Source organism: Lactuca saligna, chromosome 5 (genome assembly GCF_052625555.1).
Source record: "Lactuca saligna cultivar CGN05327 chromosome 5, ASM5262555v1, whole genome shotgun sequence".
Classification (NCBI taxonomy): domain Eukaryota; kingdom Viridiplantae; phylum Streptophyta; class Magnoliopsida; order Asterales; family Asteraceae; genus Lactuca; species Lactuca saligna.
Window position 1 is genome coordinate 41,013,233 of NC_136421.1, and position 20,485 is coordinate 41,033,717.

The following is a 20,485-nucleotide window of genomic DNA, read 5'->3' on the forward strand; positions in this document are numbered from 1 at the left end:
ATATGTTTAATTTTGTTTGATTATATTACTATATTATATGTTAATTTATATTCATATATGTTTGTTTATGTTCGTTTAACATGTTCACAAACATAAACGAATGAATATGAACGATGTAATTTGTTAAACGAACAAATATGAACAAGAAAACTCGTTCGTTTAACCGTTCGTGTTCATTTGGTTCGTTTACAGCCATACTCCTAATTAATGTTATGCTACTTGTTAACCTATTTATTCTCCATTTCAAATTTTAAAATTTCTTTTTTTAATTATATTAAGTTAAATAACATTAGAATAAAAAATAAACAAAATTAATACAACGTAAAGTGATATAATTTCATGTATTTATTTGAATCAATAATTATAATTTTACATATAACTAAAAAAATATCTTTTAATTAATAATTTATTTAAAATAATTAATTAATAATCTAATTAATATTGTGATCGCGATTCTCATATGTTATAAACTTAAACTTAAGTGTTATTTGAATAAATGATAGTTAAAATATATTTGAAAAAAATGAATGGAAAAATATTTAAATTCTAATCTATAAAGATAAATTCTTATTTTTCATGAATATCTTATCAAATCAAACTGTAACTCTATAGCCAAGTCAAGTAAATAACCAAAAAAAAAAAAATGTTAGTCAATACTTATGTAATTGTATTGGTAGTGTATCTACTTTTTCTTAAACAATCAGTTACTATTTACGTACCATTTAAAAATTGATAATTTTGGTAAAAAAAAAAAAAAAAAAAAGATGTTGGGGCGGGTTATAAGTAGGTGATAAGAATTTTCCAAACTTGGTAAATCCAGATATTCTTCCACCACAGCAGCGCAACAACACACCTGATGGTGGCGTTTGTTGGTTAGTTACAACTTATTACATATATATATGTGTATTGCATTTCGTGTGGTTGTGGTTGTGGTGTGGGTGAATTGAAGAAGATTCTGAATATCTGTAGATCGATCAATCATCAATGGGGAGGGGAAGAGTGACGTTGAAGCGGATCGAAAACAAAATCAATCGGCAGGTCACTTTCTCCAAAAGAAGGTCTGGATTGTTGAAGAAAGCTCATGAGATCTCAGTGCTTTGTGAAGCGGATGTCGCTCTCATCGTCTTCTCCACTAAAGGAAAGCTCTGCGAGTACGCTTCCGATGCTTCGTAAGACTTCTCTCTAATCTATCTATCTCAGCTTCCCTAACTTTATTGCTTCCAAAACGATTGATTTCTTCGACTTTGATTCCTGTTAATTTGTGTTATTTTGTTTAGAAAGTAAGTAGGATAAGCTGAGATGAAGATTTAAATCGTTAATATCAACTTCATCTCATAATCGATCTTCATCATCATCAAGTTTATACTAATATGTATATGTTTGGGTTTATTTCAATCATCGACAGTAACTCCGGATTAGTTGGACCAATTTTATCGATTGGTTAGTTTGACTAGTCATGTTTTCGAGTAGCAAGCTTAATAATTAACAGGCCTGTTTTAACCACAAATACATGCAAAAGAAACTATGATCGATCACAGCTGGTTCTTCGTGCTGGAGTTTTAGCTAGGGTTTACGATAGTATGTACAGAAAAGAAACCAATTGGATAACTAAATTGGTCAATTAGGTTGAGTGATTTCAGGTATTTTCATTAGTCGTTATCTTCCTTTTTTTTTTTTTTTTTGTTTTTTCTTTCTTAAAAAATCTATATTCAGAACATGGTACTACTTCTATTAAAAGTTCTGCATCATTTTCAAGGTTTAAAAGAGTCGTAAAGGCTTTCTGTTTCTGTTGATGTAATATTTCCTAAACCAAAATAGTAATTCAGGTCTATTTCTAAGCTAATTAAAGAAGATACATAATTTGACAATTCTAAATTAATTCTTTATATATAAATTTGTATTTCACCCAAATCAGGTCTAATTTAATTAGTCTTTAATTAACCTGATTGTCATAGCCTTTTGATTTCACTCAGATATCTAATGTAGTATTTAAACCTAATGGTTCCAACTTAGTGTAATTATAATTAGAGTATAATATATAATTGTTGTAATTTTAGTCTTTGAAATCTAATAATATTTTTGTTTTTCACTTGTCACATAAGATCACAAATATGGTCATACAGTGAAGCAACTTCTTGACTTTCTCATTTATAATCATAGAAAATCAGTTAACCAGCTTTTGTGCGTTATAGAACATAGGTACTAGTGCATACCTTTTTGCTTTTATCATTATCTTTTTAGGCACATTAATTTTAATCTTGAAAAAATTGGGTGCTTGGAGATTACTGTGCGTTAATTTGATGCTAATCCCTATATATAATTATATATTTTGTCGTTTAATATTATAATCTACATTCTGATTCCAAACTTTATTTCAATTTTCACCCCACCTCTTATTAACCAAACACATAGTCAAATCAGATTCAAATTCTAATTCTTTTGAAACATAAAAAAAGAACGTTTATAATCAATAATGTAACTAATTTAATATCTAAAATTAAGTGGTATGCATGGTGTAGTGTGAGTTGCACCTAAAAGTAGCTTGCAATTACATGCACATGTATATTATTCTACCACGATATTAACTATGAAAATATGAAGTGTACGTTCCAAAAATCAATTCAGTCAACTATATATATATATATGTATTAAGTAAATGTAAAGTATGTTCAACACTACATTGACTATGGAATTAAATCAAATCCTGAGACTGTGAAAACATCCTACAAAACAAACGATAGAATTTTGGTTAACTTGTTGCCAACTTTAATTTCTTCATATGGCATTTTACCAAATCTCTTAAGAATGTAGAAATTGATACTATTTTACATTTTTACTTCAAACTTTCTCCAAGGTGCATTGATTCCGATATATAGTTACCCATGACCATAGTGTGTGACTATTTTGGTACTAGCTATGTAAATTATTATGTTTATTATAATCTTATGTTTACTAGTAACTTGTAGCTAAGTTGATCATATATGTATTTTAGATGTTTGAGACAAATTACGTGCCCATATCTTTTCCATGAATACCTTTTGTCACTACAAGAAAAAAAGCAATCAGCGGCGACAAAAGTCGCCGGTAAAGATTAAATAAGTCGCTGGTAAAAGTAATAGCGGCGACATGTCGTCGGTAATGAAGTCGGCACTATTGCTCTGGCGCTATTGATCAAAATGTCGCTGGTAAAGAGAGTTGTCACCGCTAATGCTCTTGTGGTCCGCAATACTTTGCGTCGCCGCTACTGCCCATGTCACCTATAATAACATTTTAATTTTAAATTTTTTTTAATCAACGATTTTGGGAATAAAAAAACAGATATATTACGACATAAAATAAAGAAAACAATTACATAACAACATCCGATTAGATACCAAATGTTGTTTTAATAAATTTCTTACCAAAATAAACAACCAAAGTTTTATAATTCTAACAAGTAGCAAAGTGTGACGACAAGTCGAACATACAAGACACAAATTAACTATCCGACAAACCACCATCTCTATTCCCATCCTTTCCTCATTGATTATTCCCCAATTGAAAAAACACATAAAGTTCCTCCCTACATACCGGGTCGTTGAACATTGCCCAAAGATTTTCCAACTACATAATAAATAACAACATATACAAATTTATAAGTTAAATTATCAAACATAAACAAAAACTACTAAAGTACATTCCTATTTCTTGCACTTACATATAAGATATACCAAAAGTATATTGCTATTCTTGCACTTGGGACAAAAACACAATTACCAAATCAACATGCATTTTATGATTCCAAAGTATATTGTTATATTTAAACTAGAGACATAAAACCAAAGTACATTTTTATTTCTTGCACTTGGAACAAAAACCCAATTAACAAAGCTTTTAGCAAATAATCATCACAACCCAAAATTACCAAATCAACATGCATTTTATAATACCAAAGTAAATTGCTATTTTTAACGTAGAGACAAAAAACCAAAGTACATTGCTATTTCTTGCACTTGGGACAAATGCTCAATTAACAAAACTTTTATCAAATAATCGTCACAAAACCAAAATTATCAAATCAACATGCATTTTATGATAACAAAGTACATTGCTATTTTTAAACTAGGGACAAAAAACCAAAGTACATTGCTATTTCTTGCACTTGGGACAAAAGAACAATTAACAAAGTTTTTAGCAAATAATCACCACAAACCAAAATTACCAAATCAACATGCATTTTATGATGACAAAGTACATTGCTATTTTTAAAAAATGGACAAAAAACCAAAGTACAGTGTTATTTCTTGCACTTGGGACCAAAGCACAATTAACAAATCAACATGCATTTAGTGATACCAATAACCAAAGCTTTTAGAAAATAATCACCACAAACAAAAATTACCAAATCAACATGCATTTATTGAAATTAAATAATCTTGTTTTACCTTTGATGAATGTGATGGCTGTAGTGGTGGTTGAGATGGTTGTGAAATCGGCCTAATAGTAGAAGGTTTTTTGCCGATGCCTCTGATATGGTCATATCGTTCACCTAATACTTTCTCGAAAGCAGCTCTTTCTTGAGCAGGTGTTAACTCTCTTTCACTTTCTGGCATTTGCGTTTGTTCTAAGATCTCTTCCACTAACCGATTTTGTATTTCCTAAAAGTGATTAACAATTAAGTATAAATAAACACTTAATTATATGATAAAAGTATAATTAAATAATTACGTATTGTTGTTCTGCCTCGACAATAACAAGTAGATCATCCCTATCGGTATGAACCTTGCGAAACGTTTCCACTCTCTTAAGGTTCTGTTTAACATTAAAAATTAGATTATATTTAAAAAAAATACATGTATCATACGTTACCTTTTTATAGCAAGTACTGCTATACGAACTCGACCCCCACGATTCACGGTCGTTTTCATTTGATGGACTTTTTGTTCCTTTCTGAAGCAATTCTATGTTTGTCTGTTTGGAAATACCCAATTTTTTTATTCCAATTATCAACATCCATACCATCTAGAGGGTTGGCTAATGCTCTCAGGATATCCCAATACCCTCCGACTTCCATAAAATATTTTTTGCATCAGCTTACGCTCTCGATAACCTTTCAACAAAGCTACTTCAAAACTCTCTGTCAATAGATGAGCGTCTAGATCTCGGTACATCTGACCTAAATCAAACTTTGTCTAAATAAAAGTTAGTCAAGTAAAAACGAGTCATAATTAACCATATCAAATATTTTTATATAAATAATTTACCTCTAAATGTTGTATTACTATATCTTTTATTGCAGGGGAAACTATTTTTCAAGTCCATTTATCAAAAGGGACCATTTGCCACATTATTTTTCTAACTTCTCATGCAAATATGTCTTTTGGCTCTCCTACGGGATCATATGTCATATCCCTATTAGAATCCATGTTAATCGGTTTGCCCTTATTTTGTAAGAGCGCGTTTCAAGCTTAATATTTTTGGTTTTGCCTCGGACTTTCCTATGTTGCTTAACTACAAATATAATTAAAAACTATTAGAAATGATATTTAATTTATAATAGCTGAATAAAAATAGTAAATAAAAATTCATAATAAGATTTACGGTCCTGCTCATGATGACCAACACCTCTACCACCTATGAAAGGTGGGTCCTTAGCTCCATCACCCCCGTGTCCACAACCCATAACAACAGCCATGGTGTACACAAGCAAAATTCATATCGATATCATTTCTTGAAAAATTATGAGATATACAAATATAATTTTTTTTTATTACAAATACACATTATATAGAAATAAACATTTACATAGGAATAAACATTTCTATTTAAACTAGGAATCCAAATAAAGTTCATATTACAAATACGCATTACATAAGAACAATCTAATCAGAATGTTCATCATATCCTTTAGTGTTTTCTTCGATATCATAATTAGAATCGGTCTCATCGTAATCAGTTCCGCAATCAGAAATGTCGCAGTCTAAGGGTCACAGGAAAGTACCGTAAAACCTTATGAGATACTTTCTCACCCTTGGTGTTTTTTATCGATCTATCAGCTCTCTTTACAAATAGGACAAACTTGCAATGAGTCGTGTTCTTTCCAAAAGAGAAAACAATCATTTTTGCACACAAGTTACACCAGACCAATAGACTTCAGTTTCTTTTTTGCTGGATAATGTGAAAAGGGAACCTTGTTGTCTTTGGGAAATGTTGATTGCAACAACACAAGGAGTTGATCAAATAAACTATCAATTCATTTGTTGTTCACCTTGATATGCATTAACTTTGCTAGAAAATCAAGGGAAGAAAAGGTGCAACCAGGATACAATTTAGTTTCCACTTCTTCTAACAACTGTGCAAAATTATCATCCACACCGCTACCCCTTGTATTCGAGGTTCCTTCATCGAGGTTGGTATCATTTTCTCTCGACTCCCACATCAAATCGTCGATTAAATCCATCATTTCGTTACTTGGGAAGACGACTGGAGGAATTAAAGATTCACCATGATAGATCCAAGTTGTGTACGACTTACTGAAACCATTTAAAAATATATGACGTTCCACTGTTGTCGGGTTTTTGAAGTAACGTTTATCACATTTTTGACACACACATCTGATTTCACCATTACTATCAAGGTGTGACTTCGACTTCTCGATAAAAGCTTTGAGTCCTGCTTGGAACTCAAGATAGTTTCGATGTGGATTACTAGACCAACTTTTATTAATAAACATGATGTTGTTGAAACATAATTTCAGGTTTAGAGTTTAGTTTACGGAATTAGCATTGTTTTTTTTTATTTTATTTTATTTTTTTTATTTTTATTTTTATTTTTATAATCCACATTGATTTTTTTTTTTTACAAAAATTAACATCCTACTTTATTTGTAACATTATACTTTTATAGCATCTTGTTATTGTACCTTTATAGATATTTTTTATAACATTGTACTGTAAACAATTATATTATATTGGTTGCTTTTGTAGTGGTTTACTTTATGTTTTCGAAGACATGCATCTTACCATTGTACCTTTTTATATTTTTTTATTTATAATTTTTTTTTGTTTTTTTTTCAATTATAGCATTGTACTTTAAACCATTATATATATACCATAAAAGTAGAGTTATTATGCTGTTCTTTTTTTACCGTCGAGATTATATATATATATATATATATATATATATATATATACACACACACACACGTTGCAAGTAAAAATTTTAAAAACTAAAAAAAAAAAAACAAGAAAATGTAACCATTTCTAACTTTTTTTTTTTAAAATAGACTCACAAAAGTATATATTAAAATTAAAAAAAAAAAGTTAAACTTTTTATTTATGCGTTTTTTTAATTAATGTTATATATATGAGAAAATTCAGAAAATGACCAAAAACAATAGGTGGTTTAAAGAAAATAACCAAAAACAATAGGTGGTTTGAAGAAAATAACCAAGGAAAAACACATTTCAGAAAATGACCAAAGGATCCACAGAGCACCCTCTGTGGGTCTATTAAGCCCTTTGCGGATCCGCTACACCTCTACGGAATTTAGTTTTTTTTTTAATTTTTTTAATTCTTGACCAAAGGATCCGCAGAGCGCCCTCTGCGGATCTATTAAGCCCTCTGCGGATTTGCTACACCTCTACGGAATGTAATTTTTTTTTTCATGTTTTTTTTTTCATTCTTTTGTGTTAATTTTAGTTTATTAATATTATTATTATTATTTTTTAAATACACTAATACATTATGTTATTATTGTGTAAAAAATATGACAAAAAAAGGTTTTTTTTTTCCGTTTTTTTGCGTTAATTTTAGTTTATTTATATTAATTTTTCTTTTAGATACACTAATACAAACAAAATACATATAAATAACGTAATACAAACCGGTGCATATAAATAACCTAATTAAAATTATACAAATATTCCATGTTTTTTATAGGTTAGAAAACATACCTTTAAAAACATAAACATACAACCCTCGTAATAAACATACTTTGAAATAAACTTTATTCATTCAAATCGAACCACGGAAACTTTGATCTGTTTTCGTATTCTGTCCATGGGTTATCTGTTGCTTGTGTCCCTAGGTTTACTGTCTCTTGCGTCCATTGGTTATCTGGCTCTTGCTACCATTGGTACTCGGTGCAACCTTGCCATTGGTTCTGTGGTTATTCCTGCGGTTGGTATTCGGTCTCTTGTGCCCATTGGTTATGTAGCTCCTGCTGCCATTGATGTTTGGTCTGTTGTGTCCATTGGTTGTCTGGATACTGTTGCCATTGATGTTCGGTCTGTTGTGTCCATTGGTTGTCTGGTTGTTGTTGCCATTGTTGTTCGGTAATAACAATTTGTAATAACATTTCATGGTCAATGTTAGGAGGAAGATTTAAACCATTGTTTTTCACATTATTTCTAACGTAAACCTCAACTCCATTAACTAACTGCCACGATCCTTCCGTACACAAAATAACAAAACTCATTTTAGAAATCACTCTCTACAAACACAACGAAAAAACTTCTACTAGTAATTGAAACTCACAAACTCACAAATAACCGCTTAAATGCGTCTATAACTTCTATAACTGATGTGCAGAGATGTACACTGATCCTTAGAGGTGTGCACTGATCCGCAGAGGTGTACATTGATCCTTAGAGGTGTACACTGATCCGCAGAGGTGTACACCGATCCTTAGAGGTGTGCACTGATCTGCAAAGGTGTACACTGATTATTGTATTACGTTATTTATATGTATTTCGTTTGTATTAAGTTATTTACAAAACCAGTTAACATTTACTTTATTTCATAGAACATAAAATACAAAACAGTACAAATACATGAAAAACATACATTAGCAGCAAACGTATTACATAAAATATTTCATTATTTTTAACTTTTTTTTTTTGTTAAAATTTTTACATAATAATCACATAAAGTATAAGTATATTTTAAAAAAAAATATTAATAAACGAAAATGAACGCAAAAAAAAAAAAAAAAATATTAACAAAATTAAAAAACCAACATTCCGCAGAGTTGTAGCTAGATTCACATAGGCTTTAATGGATCCGCTGAGGGTGGATTCCCAAAGAGTTCTGTGGATTGATATCAAACATAAGTTTACTATTTTTAACCTTTTTTTGTCAAATTATTTACATAATCACATAAGGTATTAGTGTATTAAAACAAATTAATGTTAATAAACGAAAATGAACGCAAAAAAAAAAAAAAAAAAAAAAACGAAAAGAAAAGAAAAAAAAACAGCAATTCCGCAGAGCTGTAGAATATCCGCAGAGCATTTAATGGTTCCGCAGAGGGTGTACACTGATCTGTAGAGGTGCACACTGATCCGCAGAGGTGTACACTGATTCGCTGATAACGGTTTTGTGGATTCCCAAACAGTTATGTGGACTAATATCGAACATACGTTCATTATTTTTAACATTTTTTTGGTCAAATTATTTATATAATCACATATGGTATTAGTGTATTTAAAAAAAATATATATTAATAAATGAAAATGAACGAAAAAAAAACAAGAAAACGAAAAATAAATAAATAAATAAATAAACAGCAATTCCGCAGAGGTGTAGCGGATCCGTAGAGCAGCTAATAGATCCGCAGAGGGTGCTCTGCGGATCCTTTGGTCATTTTCCAAAATCCATTTTTCCTTGGTCATTTTCTTCAAACAGCCTTTTCTTTTTTGTTATATCACAATTTTTCTGTATTTTTAATTACAATTACCTGTAATTTATATAGGCAAAAGCTATAAGTATTAAATAAAAATGTCAAAGATCCAACGAATCGATTTTTTCCACGTTTGTTTTATTTATAGTAGATATACAAACTGGAACGACCCAAAAATACGACCCAAAATTTTTTGTTTTTAATATAATCAAAACTGTAATCAGAGTATCATATAATAAAACCATGCGTGATGTATTCCAAAACATGATAAGATACTGTGCGGAAAACTGTATCATACTACATCAAATCAAACAACTAAATCAATCCCAGGCTAAAGCTGAGGCGGTGGTGTGTGCGATGCCGTCATCCCGAGCTCTTCCATTTGCTTGCGGAAGTACCTGAAACCAAAACTGAAACTGTAAGCACGAAGCTTAGTGAGCTCCCCCAAAATACCACATACCATACAATAACAATATCATATAAACACATATCGGGCCTTGCCCACTGCATCGGGACAAGCCCGGAAACTGCATCGGACCGAAGTCCGGAACTGACTGGGACCTTGTCCCCTGCATCGGACCAAGGTCCGGAACTAACTGCATCGGACCGAAGTCCGGAACTGGCTGCATCGGACCGAAGTCCGGAACTGACTGCATCGGACCGAAGTCCGGAACTGAGCATAGCATAGCATATCATAACAACTAGCATGAACACATATACTGCATACTGCATCGGGCCGTAGCCCGGAACACATAATACATAACACATAAAACATAGTTCACAAATCCTGTCTGAGCCACGAAGGCATCAAACATACTAACTACTGCATCGGATCAAGTCCGGAAACTACTGCTATCTGGACGGGCCGGCATTGTGGCCTTAGACCCGTCCCTACTGGAAGGAAACTCACCTCGTAAACTGGCGGTTGAGTGTGTGTCTCTGAAAGCTAACGGCTGCTGCTCCTGAATCTCCTCGGCTATAAGTCCATGAACACACTCAATCAAATACTAAACACTGCACTTGGGGTAAAATGACTCTTTTACCCTAGGTCAAAGTCAACTTACTTTTGGGGCTGACTCGCCGAGTTGGGCCGCCCAACTCGCCGAGTCTCACTCTCACTTCCAACTCATACTCACTGCGACTCGTCGAGTGTGGCATCGACTCGACGAGTACCCTCTTGATCCAAGAACTCAGACAATCTTCATCCGACTCGCCGAGTCGGATGAACAGACTCGACGAGTCGTTCTTGATCCTAAGGAGATTGCCTTGGACTCGCCGAGTTGTATGAACAACTCGTCGAGTCCCTCCATCACTGAGTCTACCCTCAACTCGCTGAGTCCACTCTCTAACTCACTGGGTGCACTCGGTACTGCTAAAAACGAAGGAATCGGGGACTCGCGACCCGACTCGCCGAGTCGCTCATCCCGACTCGCCGAGTCGCTGCCATGCAGCTAGTTTTTACTCGATTTCTCTTGAATCCAACACATGCAAATGATAGATCTGGGTCCAATAAGCTGTTTTACCACGTAAAGTTTCCAACTTTACGTGCACAACCTCAAGAATAAGGGAAATAAGGCTAAAAGATGCACAAAATGAGTAGATCCATGGCTAATATACAATGTAACTCCAAAAAGACAGTAGATCTGGGCTCTACAACACCCCAACATTCAGATCCAAAGGTATTTCGACTTATTAAGACATTCATGCAAACATAAGGCTTGGGACAAACATCAAATAGCTCTTAGAAGAGCTCTAATGGAAGTTTAAAGCATATAACAAGAAGGGAACTCCGAAAATACCTCAATAAACTCAGATTTGCCCTTGGATCTTTGCACTACAACTCGTTTCCTTGCTTCTTTCTTCTTCTCCTTCTTCACACCGGGAACGGGTTGTTACACAAACAAACTCGTGATTATTGAAAAAAATGTTTGTTTCTTTTAATATGTTACTTATTAGCTTTTATTGAATAAAAAATTAAATAAATCAAAATTAATAATTTGGTATATCCATAAAAAAACATTTATATTAAATAAATCAAAATTAATAATTTGGTATATGTTTGGTGACTAACTTTTTTTCATCATATAATTATAACATTGTATTTTAAACAATTTGATAACATTTCATTTTTGTTCTTTTTTTTTTTTCAATTATAACAATAAATTATTTTTGTTATTTTTTTCAATTATAGCATTCTGTTTATATCAAAACCACATACTTTCACATAATACATAAGAACATCAAATACATGTACTTTCACATGCATATAACACATATACACATATATTTACATACATACATAATAACATCGTACTTATATCAAATACACATACTTTCATATATATAGAAAATAAAATCTTACTTATACCAAATACACAAATTTCACATTCATATACCCACATATACACTAAATACACATACATTCACATATATACATAATAGCATCTTACTTGTACCAAATACACATGCTTTCACATATATAGATAATAACATCTTACTTATACCAAATACACATATTGCACATTCATATACCACATATACACCAAACACACATACAGTGACATATATACCAAATTTACATATATTCACATACATATATCAAATATACACACACATATGCCAATTTTCACATAATGTATACAACTACACATATTTTGCAATTAAACTCAACTTTCACCATAAATAGAAGTGAATAGAACCTGTGGTGGCAGAAATCAACTAAAATGGTACAGTAGTCACAGTAGTCGTCGGTGGTGGCCGAGAAGTCAATTAAAAAACTGAAATTGACAATATTTTGCAATTAACCACTAAAATAAGCTAAAAATCGATGTTACGAGAGAAAAGGGAAAGGAAACTAAGCTGGAAATACCTCTCAGTCGTCAGAAATTACTCAGTGTCACTGGAAAAATTGGTCATCACCGGAAAATAGTCTTAGCCTGTCGGTATCTTCTTCTATGTGGCCGAAATTTCTTAATGTTGGTTTTGACTAACAAAGAAATTTGTGAATCAACGAATCGACAAAGGAGATGCAGAGAAAAAAACACAGCAGCGATGGAAGGACTCAGCAAAAGAGAAAAGGAAAAGGCGTCGATTTTTTTGGGTTAACTGTGTCGACCTTTAGCGGTAACACCTTTATCGGCGACATTTGGGGCTTTAGCGACGACTTCTATCAATAGCGGTGACACTTTGGAGGGAATTATTGCCGTGCCATTTACTCGATCTTTAGCGCGACAATTGTAGATCTTTAGCGGTGACTAGAATCGCAACCGTTAGATTAGAAACACGATCGAACGGTTCTATGTTACCACAACGTGAAAGTATGGATCCGTCTCATAGTCTTTTAGCGGCGACACCAATAGTTGCGACTTGTCAATATGTCACTAAAGGTCCATGCCGCCGCTATTAATGTTGCCGCTAATGGTTGCATTTCTTATAGTGTGTGGTTTATATTTTTATATGGTTTCAATCCAAAAAAGTAAATACTTACATCGATGGTTCAAAATGAGATTTTTTTTTTATGATTTTAATCATCGTTAAACTTGAAAATTTTATTTTTCATTTTTTTAATATTTTCATAATTAAAAATCTCTCTCTCTCTCTCTCTCTCTCTCTTAAGAACCATCAACACTCCTCAACACACAACCACTGAAATCTCACCCTACTCACTCATCATTTTCAATAGTAACCAAAGAGAATGTTCTTTTGATAATTAAACGAAAGAGACCAAATCGATTTATGAGGCCAAAGTACGGTGCTAGTCGATATGTTTCGTCTGAGAAGGAAGCGTTGAAGGGGAAGGAAGTCATCGAAAGAAATGAGGGTTGGATTTTGTATTTTACGTTGAGTTGGTTCGATTTAGCAATTAGATTCATTTCTAGTTGGTTCAATTTTGGCAAATCAAAATTTTATTTACAGTTTATTAGAATATTTGGCAAATCACATTTGTTATTCAACTAGGTTTTGTGTTAAATTTGGAGACCTTTATTTGATATTTCTTCCCTTAATTTTTGGCTTTTTTGTGTAATTGTGTGTGTTGATTTTGGAGTTTGTGTGTATTGAATATGAACCAAGATCTTCATCTAGTTAATCATTGTGTGCGTTGAATCAGGAAAAGATGAAAAGAGAGAGAGAGAGAGAGAGAGAGAGAGAGAGAGAGAGATGTGTGTTAGTATGGGCTTTCAGATCTGAAAGATAGGTAAGGGAGTGGCCTCTGAAAACCCTAGCTCTCACAAGAAGGGTGGAGGCTCCTGATAGAAGGGTGATGGTACGATTAGGTGAATCCCCAAGTTTATCGGTGTGTATGTGTGTGTTGAATCACAAAGAAAGAGATAAAGGGGGACTGGTTACCGGTAGGGTAGGGTGGTTGGGTATAGTAAAGTGTGGTTTAAATTCTATTTTTTTTAATAAATAAAATATTAAATATATAAATAAAAATAGAAAAATTAACTAAATGGTAAAAAAAAAAAAGTCATTTCAAGTGTGGTAGGGATCAAAACCACAAAAGGTATCCGATTTTGGACCATCAGTATAAGTCCAAACCTTTTTGGATTGTAACCACAAAACATTGACAACCACATAGACTAAATTTACAATTTTCTTAATAATGAATAAGCCATGATAACCCTTTGTATAATTTAACCAATAAACATTCATTAATTCAACATAATGTACCTTAAATTCAATAATGTAACATACATATCAAATTCTCAGCGAACTTAACAAATTAATTTTGTATATTAATTATCTAATTTATTTACGACATAAACATCGAATTAAACATATGATCACATATAAACACAACATTCCACATAAGAATTAAAAACAAAGCATCAAACACCGGAGTTTCTTTGTCACATCTAGCGGCTTTGTCACTTTTACAATCAAGATAAAACAATGAAAATGCAACAAAGTTGACTTACAAATATGAAAAGATGAAGTTTATTGGACCAATAAATCGCTACTCTAGTTAGAAAATGTGCCTAACAAAATCCAAAAACATATTCGTCTCCCTAACCTACAAAAATAAAAGCTACGAAAATCACCAGAAGCTCAATCAACAACTAGCTGCATAGGTGAAGCCCACAACCAAATCTAACACAATTATGTAAAATGAAGGCAAGCTACATATATAGTATTTTTATCACTTGTCACGGGTGTGTTAGATATATATAGGTTCAAAATATCAACAAGAGTTGGATAATATTGTGGATCGTGTTAAAAACATTTTTCAAAAATTTATAATTTAATCCTATTTACAGGGTTACACGAATTCAAACTTGGGATACCTTAAGAAAAGTGGAATATAGATTCTAGGCAATATCCAAGACAAAAACATAAGCTACTTTGCTTTTGTTTGGTGTTCTTCAAGACAATACTTTGGCAGAGTAACATTATGATATATAGAAGATTATCTACAACAACTGAATTCTATCTCTTATGAAGACACTAGTCAGTTGAATTCAATGAGTTTTAGCAGGAAGTTGTGTATATTTCCAAAATACATGACGATTGGCTCTGTCTCTATGACCTTGCCCCCTTATAACCCAATAAGGGGTAATGCCCCTTGGAACCCCACCGGGGGCGCTGCACCTGGACCCCCGGTTCATGAGTTTATATTAGCTTATCCAAATGTCCGCACCACACCTCCAATGTCGTCTGATAGCCAAAGTTGAACTTATCGTGTCTTGAGTTAATCTCTATAGCAAAATGTTTAATGATACTAAAATCACCAACATGTGTAAGCGGCATGGACGTGTAACTCTTTGTAAATTTGGCACATATGTGTACTCCAAGCTTTGAACTTTATGGTTCTTTTCTTTTTATTTCAGACGTATTTCACCCATCCACCCACAATGTCCTTATTTTCTTGTTTATTAACCCCAATTCCTATTCGAAATTGGGTATGAAAATGGTGATTTTATGATTAAAGGATTCTTGGATATTTGATGGATCATGTAGGTTCACTTTCCGTAATTGATATTTTGACTTTATTTATGTGTTACATCAAATCCAAAGTAGAATAATCCACCAAAGGAACTTCTAGATTCAGACACAAAAAAGAAAGCGATGTGCTAGAGAGTGTAGGAATATTGAAGGAGTTAAGAAGAGCTCCAAAAGTGTAAATTATGATGAAATAGTAGTTTAGGCGGATAAAATCAATTTTTGGAAAATAAACTACTGACCAAACAAGATATTGACCAAAACAAGATGGTTGCCTGAGGCAACATGATTGGTCAACAATGGAAGCATTCTAGAAGCTTGAGTTGTCTTTATCCAAACCCAAGGTAGTTGTCCAATAACTTTAGTTTTCTCTGTTCTGATCAATGAACTAGGCTTTTTCCATAATCTAGTCATGATTTTCCACTAAACTTATGATTCAAAATTTTGTTTAGGTTTTAGGATGTTTCCTATTAGACCCTACAAAGCCCCCTTACCATGTATTTTGTTGTGTTCAAGATCATACTCGCCTAATCCAAGTGTGCACTCTGTATCCACTTAACTTGAATTAGATCAGAGTTTGATCCTATTTAAAACTCATATAAATTCTAACTATACCAAATGGATATATGATAATAAAACCACTAACAAATCCGTTCCCTTGTATCTCGCAACCTTGAATCAAAACCATAACACTTGAAGTAAACTACAATACAAACTTCCCTCGCGTGATGCAACCTAAAATCAAACCATATCACTAAAAGTAAATCGTACATTAGATTTAAGAAAATCACAAAACTTTGTGAAATGCATGAATTTCTTATGATTGTGTAAATTAAATGATGCAAAACGATATAAAGTAACATGGTAAAAGTATCTAACAACTTCAAAGCATATAAAAGTGAATGAGATCGTGTCTAGTTGATGTGAGACTCGAACATAATTGTTTCACTTATGTTGGACCTCACCTCAAGTGTGTTCTAACTATGATCATAAAATAAAGGAACTCCTTTGAATTTGTTTGTGTCTTCCCTGTTTATTATTACATCCTTCCTTGGAGCATCTCCGATGGGACGTGTTTTTATAGTGTATTAATATTTACTTTTTTAAAATGACAACTTAAAACCATTGAAGCAACCAACTTTTTTGCTTTTTTATTTTAACCACTTAATATATATTGAATGGTCAATATAGTATCATAACTTGTAAATTTAACCCTTTCCATTTGAAACATATGTCATTGTATAACTAATTTATAATATTTTCAATGTTTTTATTGTATTTTTATAATTAATACATAATAATTTTTCATATTTTAGGTATATAAATAAAGACTTGATATAGTTGTATTATATAGTTTCATATTAACATATGATTTATATTTAAAAATGATTAATTAGATTAGATGTTCTATAAAATATTTTAGGTAGATAAGGGTAAATTAGTTAAATTTATAGAAAAAGCTATTAAAATAACTTTAACCATTGGAGAAGTCATTTATTTAGAGATCAAATTAATAGATAATGATGTAACAATAATTTTAAGTTATAACATAGGTTAACCATTGAAGATACTCTAATGTTTTTTGGTTTAGTCAACATACTTTTTCTAACCATCTCCCTATTTTAATAAAAAAGTAGTTTTTAATCTCCTTTTGACATGTATCACCATATTAAGTCTCATAATTAATGCAAATTTTTGTTATCATGTTTTACCTTATTGTGTATTATAATATTATAATTAATGCATACCATTTGTTAACATATTGATTCTTCATTTCAAATTTTAAATTTCTCATTCTAATTACATTAAATTAACAACATTAGATTAAAAATTAAAATAAAATTAATACAAATTATAAAATGAAATAATTTTACATATTTATTTAAATCAATGATTATAATTTTATATAACTAAAAAAACTTCTTAATTAATAATTTATTTAAAATAAGTTATTAATAATTTTAAATTTTAACTATTAAAATTTAATTAATTTTATAACCGAGGTTCCACGGGTTATAAACTAGTTTATTTAATAAATTACAAATTTTTAATATTAAATATAACAAACTTACCATTTTATGTAACGTGCCACATTAAATATAGAAAATGATAAAGTTTGTTACATTAAACGGTAAAAGAAAACACATTGCATAGATTGGTATAATCAAAATATATTGCATCTTTTTGTACCTTGCCCATTACTTATTTATATTTATAATTGTATTAGTTATATTTTATTTCAGTTTTGATCAAATTAGCTATCTTGAGTAATCTGGGACAAAAGTACGAGAAGAAGAATACAACAGATAGATTGTTAACAATTTAACATCTCAACTGTTTTTGATGATTTGTTTCGTATGAAATTCATGTTAAACGTTAGAAAATATCTAACAATTAATATCATTTAATCATTGAAACTAAGACGTTAAAATAGAGAACCAGTAACAATATTGTTACAATGGGTAACCTAACCTAACTAAAACCTAATAGAACATTCAATTCTGATCCGAATTCCTTTTTTATTTTCTGAAACAAAACCTAAATTAAATAAACTCTTTATAAGTTTCGTATCCAAGTTAATTATGCGTATCTTACTTCGTATGCATTCTTATCTGAGTTAATACCTTTTATTTTTTTAGAAATCAAACTGCACTAATATCAAAAGATAATCTTTCTTTTTCTTCACTTTAGTTTCCTCACGAATTTATTAATTTGTAAAATTCGTCAAATTTAAATTCTTCTTCCACAGAAAACCTGTTTCTTTTCTTTTATATATCCCAAGATCTATACTTATAATCCAGTAAATTAAATGTTTCAATTTCTTCACTATTATTATAAGCTAGAGTTAGTAACGTTGTCGATGTTGCCTTCAAGCATCTTAACTTCTTCAAAATCCATTGTTGCATATATAATTTTCATGTAATATAATCCTATATATGTTTATGTAATATATAATATTCATATATATTGATGCTATTGTATGCAATATAATCCTAGATTTATTTTCTTGATTCGATAATTGAAATCAAGTGTTGATACTTGAAACTGTAGTTGATATCTATCTATCTTTGTTTGTTTCTAGACAATTATTATTATTTATTTGTGAGAAATTATATCACCTAACCATAGTTCTCATAGTATTCATAAACCAACAAAACAATGACAATCATTATAATAAACCCTAGCGATTTGAGTCATGAGATAGATACATTATCAATCCTAGTCATCACATGAAAAAAAAAAAAAAAAAAAAAACCTAGCAATCTATCTGCATTAGAAACTCTAGACACCACACGATAATGGTCCCTGTGTGTGAGAGAGAGAGAGAGTGTGTGTGTGTATGTGTGAGTGAGTGAGGTAATTTTTGTTTTAATCTTATATACTAAAGCGGCATTTTGTAATAAGATATCGAAATAATCATTATTCATCACCATGAAATTAAAAAGCAAGCTAATATATAGTCATCGATTCTTCTAATTAACTTTGACACATTTTTGGCAAACAACAGAATGGAAAGCATCCTTGAGAGGTATGATCGACACTCGTACACAGAAAGGCAGCTTAATGAAGGAACCAATCATCAAACACAAGTACACATCCATCACCATATGCATGCTTTTATAAATGTTCAATCATTTTTCATCTTCTTTTTACCTACTTTATATATGGTCTACTACTTTTAGGAAAACTGGAGTTTGGAGCATGCAAAACTGAAGGCTAGAATTGATGTCTTGGAGAAAAACAAAAGGTCTCTGTGTTTGTCTGTCTATCTGTTTATCTATCTATTTAATTAACCAAAATGCATGGTGTTTAGTGTTGTATTCATTATTCAATCAAAGATACAATAAATGAATGATGTGATTGACATATCAGGCACCTAATGGGAGAAGACCTTGATTCATTGACTCTCAAGGAACTTCAGAATTGTGAACAGCAACTCGATACAGCTCTTAGACGCCTTAGGTTAAGAAAGGTACCCAAAAAAAAAACATTAATTCGCCTTCCAAATTTTCAACCCATATATGTTTAATCAATAATCATGCTCTATGATTCGCAGAATCAGTTGATGCTTGAAACCATTTCTGACCTCCAAAAGAAGGTATGTATGTATGTATGTATGTATGTATACTGAAAATATGATTCTGATCAAATCAATACTGAAAATATGATTTTGATTTTTGAACACATGACATGAAAGGACAAGGCATTGCAAGATCAAAACAACGTGCTCTCAAAGGAGGTAACAGTAACCTTAACTACCCTTGGCTTGTGGCTTCTATTATTATTATTGTTGTTATTATTATTATTTTTTTTTTCAATTTACTGAATTAGTAAATGTACATTAAAAAATTTAGCAGGTGAAAGAAAAGGAGAAAGAGCTACTACCCCAACCAGAACCACAAGCCCAAACTCATGACAACATAGGCACCTTAAACCTCGGGTGGGTTATATTTTAAATCGGGGTTAATAAATCTTGTCAATAACATTAACATTATACATGATGCTAAGAAATGAAAATGGGTTTTATGCAGTGAGATGTACGAGACACGTGGACAGATAGGAGGAGGTAATGTTGAAATGGATGAAACAAGGAGACAAGATCAAGCGTTACCCGTTATGCCTCATTGGATGCTTCAATACATAAACCAGTAAGTAAACCCCGTAACACATATATTTATATATTTATAACTTATATCAAGCAAAGATTTTTGGAGTCTTATGCAAAAAATAGATGTAAAATGGTCAACAACCTTATGCTGTACTTGTATATACTGTATAAGTTGTAATAATAATAAATGTATTGATGTTGTAATTTACAATTTCTTTAATTGATGGAGTCTAGTCGCATTTAATTCATGCTCTCTGTTTCTTTGATTTGTTTTTT

General features: G+C 31.5%; 1 protein-coding gene across 2 annotated transcripts; it reads left to right on the forward strand.

Annotated features, from left to right (window-relative positions):
- Positions 1-802: 802 nt before the first annotated feature.
- AGL8 (AGAMOUS-like 8) lies at positions 803-20,429 on the forward strand. 2 transcript variants are annotated; one of them, XM_078957640.1, is made up of 8 exons: positions 803-1,169; positions 19,109-19,190; positions 19,284-19,348; positions 19,474-19,573; positions 19,658-19,699; positions 19,799-19,840; positions 19,956-20,041; positions 20,133-20,429. In XM_078957640.1, exons 1-8 carry the CDS (start codon positions 985-987, stop codon positions 20,251-20,253), a joined length of 723 nt encoding a protein of 240 aa, XP_078813766.1. In that variant the 5' UTR covers positions 803-984; the 3' UTR covers positions 20,254-20,429. The 2 variants fall into 2 exon arrangements, with proteins under 2 accessions (XP_078813766.1, XP_078813767.1); XM_078957641.1 differs by having other exon boundaries at positions 804-1,169; positions 19,959-20,041.
- Positions 20,430-20,485: the final 56 nt, after the last annotated feature.

Coding starts and splice junctions, on each gene's coding strand:
- AGL8 (XM_078957640.1), top strand. CDS start 985: ATGGGGAGGGGAAGAGTGACGTTGAAGCGGATCGAAAACAAAATCAAT. Junction 1,170..19,108: donor GAGTACGCTTCCGATGCTTC/GTAAGACTTCTC, acceptor GGCAAACAACAG/AATGGAAAGCATCCTTGAGA. Junction 19,349..19,473: donor GTCTTGGAGAAAAACAAAAG/GTCTCTGTGTTT, acceptor TTGACATATCAG/GCACCTAATGGGAGAAGACC.